The sequence below is a fragment of the Melozone crissalis genome, unplaced genomic scaffold, assembly GCF_028551555.1.
Source record: "Melozone crissalis strain CALT ecotype California unplaced genomic scaffold, PUWL_Pcris_2 ptg000111l_1, whole genome shotgun sequence".
Lineage (NCBI taxonomy): Eukaryota > Metazoa > Chordata > Aves > Passeriformes > Passerellidae > Melozone > Melozone crissalis.
In genome coordinates, this window is record NW_026535888.1 from 7775460 (window position 1) to 7787749 (window position 12290).

The window sequence follows — 12290 nt, forward strand, 5'->3', positions numbered from 1 at the left end:
CGGCGATTTCGCTTTTCCAAACCGCTCACAGGATTTCCCTGAGATTTGCCATGCCTGGAGCTGCCACTCCAAGCTGGATCTGGTAGTCCCAAGGAATTCAGGGTGCCTGGAAGCTGCGATCCATCCCTGGCACGCTCAGGATCAAACAATTCCCCGGAGGAATTTCCTGCTTCTGCCTGACACAGCACGGGCAAGGTGAAGGGCTTAGACTCCTCCTGGTGCCTGCCAGGAGGTGACTGTGCTCCACATGATTCGCATCCTAAAAATGTGCAGATAATGCTGAATGTGCCACAGGGATGCTGAATCGAAATTAGACTGCGCACGGGCAGATTTATTGCAAGAAACTTTAATTGCTCAAGGTAGCAAAAGACTTAAAGTTGATTTAGAGGAAAAAATACAGGAGAGAGAGAGAAAACCAAGACTGTCATTGTGCCAACTGAGCAGCAATTAAGATAAGTTCAAGTGAACTTATTAATATACATTTTTATTGAAATAAAGTATGTCAAATTAAGGCATTTAAAGGGAAAACTTTATTTTTATCTTGAATCCTGCGCAGTTTCTGTCAGTTTAAAGCATCCCTGGGGCCCGGGGAGGTGCGGGGGGCTCCCGGGGGGATAGTGCCTGCAGACCCCGCTGTGCTCGCTGCCTTCACCGCAGCCTCACCGCATCCCAGCCAGTGACTTTTCCCACTCCCCGGCACTTTCTCCCCTGGCAGAGGAACGGGAGGATTCCTGCGGGGGGGAGCGGGGGGTCCGGTCCGCGCCCGCCCCACGCGAGCCCGGCGTTCCCCGGGGGCGGAGCGGGTGACGCGGCCCGGGTTATAAAGCACCTGCCGAGCGCCTGCCGGCTCCAGACGCAGCGCGGCGGCTCCGCTGGAAGAGCTGGCACGGCAGGAGAAGGAGGAAAAGCCCGGGAGAAGCCGCAGAGCCGCGGTCATGGGCAGCCACCCCGCCGTGCTGCTGGCGCTCGCCCTTTGCGCCCTGCTGGAAGCCGGTGAGCCCCGGGATGGAGCGGGGCTCGGTGCCCTGGGGGTGCCCGCAAGGGAGGGGCGACCCCCTGAGCGGGGAGGGGGCCGGGGGTGCCCGGGGTGGGCGCGGAGACGGTGAGGGACCCTCGGTCCGGGAGCCCCCGGGGCTGTGAGGGTCCCGCCGGCACCGGGACCCTCACAGGAGACACACGGACCGTGCCTTTAGAGGGGACCCTCAGAGGGGACACACGGACGGGACACTCAGAGGGGACTCACGGACGGGACCCTGAGGAGGGACACACGGACGGGCAGCTCATCCCTCACTCCCTGTGCTGCTTCCCGCAGGTCTGGGCCATCCCCCGGCCGAGTCGCACCTGGCCGCGCGGCCGAGGAGCAAGCGATGTTCCTGCAACAGCTGGCTGGATAAGGAATGCATCTACTTCTGTCACCTGGACATCATCTGGGTCAACACACCTGGGTGAGCAGAGCGCGGCGCTCGGGGGAGCTCTGCTGATGGGCAGGGGCTGTACCTTCTGCTGGACAGGGTGGGAAAGGCTCCCGGTGCTCCGGCAGCACCTGCTCCAAGGTGCACGGCCAGCCCTGAAGGGGACAAACCGTGCTGCTGCTGCTGCTCGGGTGTTTGTCCATCCCCGGGGGTCGGGGTGATAGCACAGGGCGCTGCTTCCTCCCGGGCTCGGCTTTTCCTGAGCTTTGCACCTCTGCAAGCCCGCAGCAACACCGAGATGTTGTGGCCGCGAGTCAGAAAAGTTCCTCTCCCCGCTCGCTCGCACGCGTAACCCCGGCTGCTGCTGCCTGCCAGGATTGTTAATGAGACAGGGGTGGGCTGGCACTGTGGGCCGAGGCTGCCAAGTCCTGCCCTCAGGAATGCCGGAGCAGCTTTCCCAGAGCTTGCAGACCAATGGCCATGGCACTGGAGCACAACACACGCGCTCAGGTGTGGTTATAATCGTGCTCACTGACATGCATTTACAACTCGCTGCTTGCTCGGGGAATAGTTGCTGGCAGTCGCTGCCAATGCTGCAGCCTCTGGGAGAGGAGATTGCCATCAGAGATGGAGCAGGAGCGTGCTGGCAGCTCTGGGAGCAGGCTGGGAGCACCAGAACATGCTCTGGCCCTGAGGGTCCTCGGGCTGTGCAGTGTCCTGTGTGTTAAACCTGCAGGGAAGGAGAGTGCTGGCACCTCAGCCATGCTGGGGTTGCTGGGCTGGGCCAGCCCTGCTCCTCAGGAGCTCTGCCACCCCTAGGAGCTTGCCCAGCCTGGGTGGCAGCCCTGGCACGGGCACCTGAGCTGCTGCAAGGAGAGAAAGCTCCCATTCCCAGCCAGCACAGAGCAGCCATCCCCGGCAGGGAGGGGTGGTGTGCGACAGGAGCTGGAGTTTGAAGCTCAGATCCATCAGTGACCTTTTCACCTTCTGTCTATAGATGAGTCTTTCATTATCCTGGCACTTGCTTGGCTGCCTCCCAGGACCCCGGTACAAACCTGCTGGCCAATAAAAAGCTGGTGGCACAGCTGAATTCCTTTGTTTTTCCCAGGCACACCGCTCCCTACGGCTTGGGCAGCCCGCCAAGGCGACGCAAGAGGTCGGCGGGCAGGTGCGAGTGCGCACACTCCAGGGACAGCATCTGTGCCACCTTCTGCCACGGCAGGCCTGGGTAAGGCTGGGGGTGCTCAGGGATGAGAGACAGGCAGGGCTCAGGGACTCTTTGAGGATGGCTCTGTGCCAGCAGCTGGGACTTGTCTGTGGCTTTTTCCTCCCTCTCAAGAGCCCTGGTGGTGTCACCGGGTAGTTTGGGTGTGCAAGGGTCCCTTCAGCAGCTGAGAGGCAGCAGTGTCACCTCCAGCCCTGCTGCTGCTGTTGCTGCCAGGAGGCTGGGGAAGCTCTGGGTGGGCCAGTGGGGATGGGACATGTGATGGTGTGGAGCTTTGGGGCACCAGTGTCCCCTGCTCAGAAGGGAGAACTGGCAATGCTTTGGGAGTGGGGACAAATGAAGATGTGGATTTTTGGGACAGCAGTGTCCCCTTCTCGGAAGGGAGAGCTGGCAGCACCCTGGGAGTGGGGACAAATGAAGGTTTGGAATTTTGGGACAGCAGTGTCCCCTGCTCAGATGGGAGAGCTGGCAATGCTCTGGGAATGGGGACAAGCGAGGCTGTGGATTTTTGGGACAGCAGTGTCCCCTGCTCAGAAGGGAGAGCTGGCAATGCTCTGGGAATGGGGACAAGGGAGGCTGTGGATTTTTGGGACAGCAGTGTCCCCTGCTCAGAAGGGAGAGCTTGCATCACCCTGGGAATAGGGTGTGGAGCTTTGGGACAACAGTGTCCCCTGCATGGCTCAGAGGGAGCAGAAGACTGCTCCAAGCAGCCAGATGTCCCGTGGCCACCTCTGTTATGGTGCATGTGGGGTGTCAGCTCAGCTCCAGCCGCGCTGCTGAGGGGAGTGAAGTCGCTGTGGATATCTGTCATTAATTCCACAGCCAGGCAATAGTTACAATCCCCAATCATTCATTTTGTCTGTGAATAGAGGAGCTCTGGCACGAGGGAATAGCAGTCAAAGTCAGCCCTGAATAGCTCCCAAATAGCTGCAATTAACCCTTCAAAGCTTGCATTCAGCTGTCTGTCACCGGGCCAGGCTCCCCCTGAGCTCCCCGCAGCCTGGTTCAGGGTGGCTCAAGCTTCTCCTCTTGCTCTTTAGGTACCTCCAGAGTCTGAAGCTCCCCGTGAGCTCTGGAGCATCAGCGAGGTCTCTGCAGAGCGGTGCCATGAGGCCTCCCCATCATGGGCTGCTGAGAGCTCTCAGGTGAGCAGGGCACCTAAACCCACTCTGAACATCCCTCATGAGCACTTGAAGATGTGATTGTGGCCCCAGGCTGCAGCTCCCTCTTGGATCTGACCTTCTGCCTCCTCCAGGCTCCTCTAAATGAGGAGGATTTGCTGTTGCTGTTCTCTGTGGCACTGAAGGCTCCATCTGAGGAGCCAGGGCTGTGTGTGCCCTTCCCAAAATGTAATTCTTGGTTGGAATGGGGATTTGGGAGCTCCTCTGATGTGGGACAGGCAGGTGGGTGATGGACAGAGGAGGGAGAAGGGGATGGCATCATGTGGGAAGATAATTTATGGGGCAGCAACTTTGGACCGAAGGACAAAGCTTTGCTAAGCCCACATCAGGAAATTGTGGGGAGAAACAGCTCCAGGAGTATAACTGAGCTAAAGGGAGGTGGCAAATTAATTAATAAATCAGACGCAATGGGGATGCTTTCTGAAAGGCAGATTTGGGGAGGCAGCACTTTGGGTTATCCTTGAATCCTCTGACACCTCGTTGGGTTTGGTGGAGCTCCACTCTGCCTTAATGCAGCTGTGGACAGAAATTCCTGCCCCTCCTTCCTCATCTCCTGCCTCCCAGAAAATGGTGGTGAGGGGCAGATAAATGTGATGATATGGGGTGCTGAGTAGGGGGCAGATGGACTGCAGAGTGACCATGGTGTCCCCTCTGTCCCCAGGGACCTCAGGGTCTCCAGCCCAGGCTCCAGCAAATGCCAGCAGCACTCGCAGAGGGACACACAGCCACCAGCTCTGCCTTGGGAAAGAAACATCTGGAAGAAGAAAAGATAAGAGACAGAAGCACACCAAGCTCACCAGAAGAATTTGGAGTCCTGTGGGTGCCACCAGCTCTGCTGTCCTGTGGGTGCTCAGCTCCCTGTTAGAGCTGAAGGGAAGGCCGTGAGTGGAAGGGAAGGAGGTGGAAGTCTCCGTGTTCCTGCTGCATGAACCAGCGCTCAAGGGACTGCTGCAAAGGGAAAAACTGTCTCTCCGTCCAGTCAGAGAAGTGTCCTGGAGCTGAGTTGTGCCTTTTTGGATCAGGCAAGGGTCGTGCTGGAGTAGCACTGGCTGGACTGTGCCCTGGAGGCCTCAGCAAGGGCTCAGCCAGGGGAACAGGGCTGGACCAGGGACTGTACCCTGGAACCCTCAGCCAGGGGTTTTGGGCAGGGCTAGACCAGGCAGCACTGAGCCCATCACTGCCCTGAGTTCTGGAGCTGTCCAAGCCTGGCCCATCCAGAGAGGTTTGCCGCTTGCTGCAGTCAGGGATGAGCTGCCTCCAGCCCCAGCCCATCTTTGCGCTATTTTCTCCTGTCAGTGCCCATGGACAAGCTCCCGTGGTGGAACAGCTCCCAGTTTGTTGTGGGAGCTGTTTAGAGTTTATTTCATCATCCCTTGGAGCCATTTGAGCAGTCAGGGGGCTTCAGTGGCTGAGAAATCCCTGGGGTGGATTTCCACCCTGGCTGTGGCTGAGGGGCAGGATCAGCTCCCCCAGGGGCGGCACCAAACCAGCTGGGGCTCAGGGGCAGGATCAGCTCCCCCAGGGATGGCACCGAACCCAGCTGGGGCTCAGGGGGTGTTGGGCTTGTGCAGGAGCCCCCAGAGGCAGGGCAGGGTGAGCAGAGCCCTGGTGAGGGTCAGGGACCCCTCTCAGCTCCTTGGACATGCTCTCAGTGAGGACCTGCAGCTCCTGAATATCCCAGCCTCCTCCCAGCTGGAGAGGGCACACAAAGCCTGGCCTGGGTCAGCTCTGAGCCAGTTCTGGACAGTAAATGAGCAGTGAGAGCCAGCAGGGGAGGGCAGCCAGGTGGGAATGATGAGGAGGGAAGGACTGGTTGGAACAGGGGCTGGGTGGTCTCTAAAGTCCCTTCCAACCCAAACCCTGTTATTCTGTAAGGGAGCACAGCCCTGCCTGAGTCAGGCTCAGGTTTAAATCCAGCTCTGCTGGTCCAGGGGAGGGAAGGAAACATTTGGGACAAACACTGAGTGCATGCAGAGCCTGGAAACCAAGCTGGCAGGCAAAGGCAGCCCTGGAGCTGTGTCACAAATGCACTTTTGTTTGCCTGGGCAGACTGAGCTCTGCAGGAGCCAGGGCTGTCACCTGGGCAGGGCAGGTACAGAGCTGCTCTCCATTCTGGGTCCCTCTGCTGCCCAGGACTGCACAGGAGCTTTGGAGAGGCTGCTTGAAGTTGGTGGTGGACCAAAACCTGTGGCTGTGGCAAGTGTAGTCCCAATGGACAAGAAAAAGAATTCCTTGATTTTGCTTTAAGCCCCAGAGAGGGGGGAAAAAAGACCAATTGATTGTATTGTGGGTGAAAGAGCAGATGAGATGAATCATGTGGTCCCCAAAGCTGCAGAGAATCTGTTTTTATCTTTGACCTTCTGAAGGTTGGAGTCACTCTAAAAAACCAAAAGAAAATCCTGAAAGGGTTTTGTTCCAGAGGAAATTTTGCACATGGTTTAATGTGAGTAATTTAAAATAAAACTACTGCTGTAAAATACTCTGTCAATCTTCTCGTGTGTGTAATGTCCCACCCTGAGTGACTTACTGCACACCTGCCAAATGTAGCATCCTGAAATCTGTATATTTATTTAAATCTATTGATTTTTTTAGGCAGTAATTTTCAATGTATAATTTGTAATAAATAATGACAACAGTCAATGGTTTCCTTCCTTATTTGGTGGCTGGGGGTGGTGGGTGAGGTGAAAGGAATCCAGATGGCCAAAAGAAATGGGAAAGGGAGGTTGGGAATGGTCCTGGGCACATTTCCATTCCAAGTGAACCCATCTAGAATCCTTCTGGCTGACTCAAACACTTCTTAACTTCAGCACCTTTTTCCCTCCTGGATTTCTCTGGCAGCAGGGATGGGGAATTATCCCCAGGTTTGTGGATATGGGACCAGTTTGGATCCTCGTGCTGAGGGACCCTGGTGGTGTTTTCCCATGGTGTGGCTGTGGGGTCAGCAGGGCAGGGCCTAAGCTTTAGATCTGGGAAGGGATCCTATTATTATTATTATTATTATTATTATTATTATTATTATTATTTTCCCATCTAAAATCCATCTGGCTGACTTAAACATTCCTTGTCTTCAATAGATTATTCCATCTATTATTATCCCATCTAGATGGGATATAATAATAATAATAATAATAATTATTATTATTATTATTTCAGTTCAAAAGCCATCATCTAAAAGATGATGTGAAGATACTGGGGTGTTCTCCAAAGCCCCTCAGTGCCACCAAGGGCTGAGGGACAACCTGAGCCTGGCAGGAGCCCCTGGTGGGGCTGCACTGATGCCAACCTCTGAGCACAGCCTTGGGCACAGCTTTAATTACCGGCCCTAATTAGGAAACACCCGAGGGAAGAAGATGCTGGAGAGCATCTTAATTAGGGTGAGGGGATAAGAGAGGACTGTGCTTGTTCTTGAGTTACTGCTGATAAAGCTGATTAGCTGAAGGAGAGTAATTGATAAATTCTCACAGGTAACAGGAAAGAGCAGAACAATAAAACTTCATTTAAGTGGAAAACCCAGGAAATCAGGCAACTTCCAAAGGCAGCTCTAAGAGATGCAGCATCTTTAGTAAGATCCAGATTTTTTCCTATTGACAATTCCCATCCAAATGGACACCTTGTGCCCTGCATGTGACTCTCCTATTTTTCAGGAATTCCTGGAAAAAAAGCCCTTCCCTGATGGTCCACAGGCAGCAAACTTCCCTCCTGCTCCATGGCACAGTTCTGTCCTCATCAGGATGGCCAGTACTATTATTTTTGATGGGACTTTGATCCCTTTTAATATCTGTTGAACTGGTTCTGCCTGGGAGAAGATGTGGTGACATAAAATAGGGTGAAGTTGAAAGAAGCAGCCCCAGACTCTGACCACCAGGACCATGGAGATTTTGGAGGTAGATTTTACCACAGAAATGGTAAATTGGTGATTTTGGTTTCTCATCTCAGGTGGGCAGGAGGAGCTGAAAGAGAAAATTGAAATGGTCCCAGTCATGTTAAGGGATCACACAGTTTAAAATTGCATTAATTAGCTGTGCTGCGTAATGAATTAGCCCCAGGTAAGCCCATCCTGGATGAAACTCTCTGTCCCCTTGTCACTACAGGACACAAAATAACACTCACGCTCATGCTGGAACCTCCAAGGTAAAGAGAAGGGCAGTTTAATTTCTGACTCCAACATTTATAGACTTCCAAAAGTGACAGTGGATTGGAGGGTGACAGTGCCACCTCTCCAATGACACTGGACAAACCAGCAGTCCATCAAATTTCTCCTCCTCCAGAAAAGGATGTAAAACAATAATTATTTACAGAAAAGCATGTGAGAAAGTTCATTAAAGAATGTAGGCATCAGAAGGCTTAGAAGAACTCAGAAGAACAAGGGGACAGGGAGGGAGGTGCCGCTGGCTCAGCCTGTGCTGGAATTGCACATTCCTGAGTGCCTCTGGAAGCCCAGCCTGGAAAACAGGGTATGCACACCTTGCTGAGCATCTGTGCCCAGGAATTGGTGGGAAAACACCTCAAGGGCTGGGCTCTGAGGGAGAGAATCACAAAGCTGATCTGGGAGACTTTCCCAGACTCTGGGATCTCCTCTTGCCTGTGATGGGGCTGTTCTGGCAGCAGCCACAACTCAGAGCCACCACAGAGGCTGGAAAATCCAACTGGGAATTGGGAGACCCCCCTCAAAGATGCTGGAAAATCCAACTGGGAATTGGGAGAGCCCCAACAGTGGCTGGAAAATCCAACTGGGAATTGGGAAAGCCCCTACAGAGGCTGGAAAATCCAACTGGGATTTGGGAGAGCCCCACAGAGGCTGGAAAATCCAATTGGGAGCTGGGAGAGCCCCATGGAGGCTGGAAAATCCAACTAGGAATCATGGGATCTCCCATAGAGGCAGGAAAATCCAACTGGGAATTGGGAGAGCCCCCATAGAGGGTTGAAAATCGAGCTGTGAATTGGGAAAGACCCCACAGAGGCTGGAAAATCCTCTCCCATGTCCCTCCAAAGCCAGGGACGTCCCCATGGCACATCCTTTCATTCTGACCCCATTATCTGCAGTATGTGGCACCCAATAAATCACCCTGAAGCTTTTCCAGTTTTAATCCATGAAAATCTCCACACCTTCATTCCAGCAGCGAGACTGCAGCAGTTCAGAGAAGATCTGCGCTGGGAATGAGCCCTTCCCCAGGGATTTGATGGCAAATCTGAGGTACTGCTCTGTGACTTTGCTGTTAAAAGGGAATAATTCTCCCTCCAGCTCCTTTGCAGGGGGAGGAGGAGGAGGGAGCAATTAAGAAAAATGTCTTTGACCTTCAGCAACTTAATCAGTTGCCAGTGTTCCTCCTAATAGTGTGCTAATGGTTAAGTTCTCCTGGCTGCCATAAAAAGTGCTATAACTGGAGGCTACAATAAAGTGCTGATCAACCCATCAAGTGAGTCAATCCAAAAGTAATATCTGTCTTTGTAATGACTGCAATAAAAGCCATGCCAAAGCCAGGAGATGACGTGAATAAGAATGCTGCTGCTTAATTATCCTGGGCTGCTCTGCTGGGTGCTTGTGCCACACTGCCAGCCTGCTCTGGGGTGACACTGCCAGAGCCAAACTTTGCATTTGTGTGGTCTCCAAGGACGGTCCTGAGGGGTTTGGATGGATCTCCAGCCAAGCCAAGCAGAGTTTTGGTGTTGAATTTGAGTTGGGGTTGTTTATCCTGACAAAATGCAGGAGGGAGACATCGCTGTGATTCCCTCTATGAGGGGTTGGGGCTGGGAAAAGGTGAAAAAGGGAAAAATTGAGAAATGGAAAAGGGGAAAATGTTCCCTGTGCTAAAAAGGGATTGATGACAAGAAGCAGAAAGAGGATAAGTCAGGGAGACCCTTCCAGGCACTGGGGTTGACCTGAGGGGCTGGCTGGAAAATACAACTGGGAACTGGGAGAGACCCCACAGAGGCTGGAAAATCCAGCTGGGAGTCCTTGCATGGGGGAGCCAAACTTTGCATTTGTGTGGTCTCCAAGGACGGTCCTGAGGGGTTTGGATGGATCTCCAGCCAAGCCAGGCAGAGTTTTGGTGTTGAATTTGGGTTGGGGCTGTTTATCCTGACAAAATGCAGGAGGGAGGCATCACTGTGATTCCCTCTATGAGGGGTTGAGGCTGGGAAAAAGGGGAAAAGGGGAAAGGGGAAAAGGGTTTAAAAATTTTAGGTGTCCTGGCGTTAAGGACAGCAGGGTGAAGGTTCCCTGTGCTGAAATGGGATTGATGACAGGAAGCAGAATGAGGGGAAAGCCAGGATCAATCAGGGAGACCCTTCCAAGCACTGGGGTGGATATGAGGGGCTGGATGGAAAATCCAACTGGGAGCTGGGAGAGCTCCCAACAGATACTGGAAAATCCAACTGGAAACTGGGAGAGCCCCCACAAAGGCTGGAAAATCCCACTGGGATTTAGGAGAGCTCCCAAAGAGGCTGGAAATCCAACTGGGAGTTGGGAGAACCTCCAGGGAGGCTGGAAAATCCAGCTGGGAGCTGGGAAGTTGGGAAGTTTTTGCCTTCCATGGCATAAACCCATCCCTGAGTGTTTGCCAAGGAAGGCAGTGACCAAGAACCCTTCAGAGGTCACTCAGGGGCAGAGGAGCAGAGGGGTGGAGGATCTCTCCCTGTCTGATGCCTTGTCTGGATTTTCCCGTGAGCTGGGGGCTCTTGGCACCCCCAGGCACTGCTCAGGGCAGGATGCAGCACAACCCCATCCACAAGCCAAGTTTTGTGTGTGCTGCCCTTGGCACAGGTACAGGTGAATAAAGAACAAACCACCCCTGGAGCCTGGAACGTCCCCTTGGGGAATTGTCCTGCTGTGCAGGGAGCACGAAGGGATGGGGAGGAACTCCAGCTGCTCCCGCTGCAGGGATGACTGCTGGCTTTGTGAGAAACAACAGCTCACTTTAAAATTTTTAAAAGGTTTATTAAACCTTAATGAAGAATTACAACAAAAGGACTAAATATGGAAAAATTGCAGCGCTGGGAGCTGCCCTCGTGGAAATCACATGGCTGGTTCATCATCAAGATGGATGCTCAGGCTTTTATACCCCTGGGGGTTGCATCAGCCCCTCCGAAAATCTGTCAGTCAGCTCTTCTTTGCCATTTATCGGTGGAAACTGCTTTGTAACTTGATTAGAGATCAGGTGTTGTCTGCCACACAGCTAAGTACCAAACTTTTCCATTCCCACCTGCCCCATGCAAGGGACACCTGTGCAGCTTCTTTGTACCTGTCCTGGACAGCCCAGGTGTCTGATGGCAGCAATACAGGGGGGAAAGGGAACTGTGGGGAGAACAGAGGAAATCTAAACTACAAAAACGTAATTGTTAAAAATAGGTTAGAAACTGTTGTAAAATAGTTGATAGATCGTTAACAGTACATGCTTAATGATCTATCAACTACTTTTTGTTGTTATATTGTAAAAGGGGTTAAAAGGGCAGTTATAAGAAATTACACCTCAGCAAAGTGCACCGCAAGCCAGCCTGGACAGAACTCTAGTGGCCAATCAAGGCCTAAAACCTTCATGCAAATGAAGGATCCAAACGGAAACCAATCCAAAGGGACAAAAAACAGAATAATAAGGGGCATCTCACCCACTGAGTCTATGCTGCTCTTTTGGCACATCGCTGCTCCATCCTCGACAGGAACGCGCCTGCTCAGCCCGGCCCCTGCTTTAGGCCTTTATTTTATTATAATAAATGCTGAAATCACTTTAGCACTGGGAATCTGGTCCCATTTTTAACATGTACTGTTAATTTGGTTATGGTAAAAGGGGTTAAAAGGTCAGTTACAAGAAATTACACCATAGTCAAGTGCACCACCCTTCAAGCAAAAAGAGCCAGCCTGGACAGAACTGTAATGGGCCAATCAAACGTCTTAAAACTTCATGCAAATGAAGGATCCAAACAAAAACCAATCCAAAGGGACAAAAAACAGGATGAAAAGGGGCATCTGACCCACTGAATTTGTGCTGCTCCATTTGGGACATGGATCCTCGATGGGAATGCTCCTGCTCGGCCTGGGCCCCTGCTTTAGGCCTTTCTTTTATTATAATAAATGCTGAAATCACTTTGGCACCTGGAGCCTGTTCTCGTTTTTATCAATCACTATACATCAATAAAGCTTCTCTTAATATTCACACAATATTCATCCCTTAATTGTGAGAGCCAATCATTCTCGTTATCCATCTCTAACAGCTTCCTCCAAAACATCCCACAGCTCTGGGATCCCTGCAGGCACAAAGGAGCAAGAACCCAGTGTGGAGCTGGGGGCAAACACACCACAGCCCTTCAAGGAATTCCTCCCCCATCGGCAAGGAAAACAGGATGCAGGCCACATTCCTGCTGGCATAGACAAGGCTCTCCACAGCAGCACAAACACATTGCTCAGTTCCAATTCAACCCCGGCTTTATATCACCTTGCTGCTGATAAGGCTCTGATTAATGGAAGAATTGTCTTTT

At 52.6% G+C, this 12290-nt stretch overlaps 1 protein-coding gene across 1 annotated transcript; it reads left to right on the forward strand.

Moving 5' to 3' along the window:
* The first annotated feature begins 917 nt into the window (after positions 1-917).
* LOC128948064 (endothelin-2-like) lies at positions 918-4592 on the forward strand. Its single transcript, XM_054292645.1, has 5 exons — positions 918-993; positions 1313-1445; positions 2521-2640; positions 3678-3782; positions 4480-4592. The coding sequence occupies exons 1-5, from the start codon at positions 936-938 to the stop codon at positions 4589-4591; spliced, it is 528 nt and encodes a 175-aa protein (XP_054148620.1). The 5' UTR covers positions 918-935; the 3' UTR covers position 4592.
* The last annotated feature ends 7698 nt before the right edge of the window (positions 4593-12290 follow it).

Bases quoted from the DNA above. Each gene is read 5' to 3' on its own strand.
- LOC128948064 (XM_054292645.1), top strand. From the start codon at position 936: ATGGGCAGCCACCCCGCCGTGCTGCTGGCGCTCGCCCTTTGCGCCCTG. The intron at 2,641-3,677 runs GTAAGGCTGGGG...CTTGCTCTTTAG, and splicing joins TTCTGCCACGGCAGGCCTGG to GTACCTCCAGAGTCTGAAGC. The intron at 3,783-4,479 runs GTGAGCAGGGCA...CTCTGTCCCCAG, and splicing joins GGGCTGCTGAGAGCTCTCAG to GGACCTCAGGGTCTCCAGCC.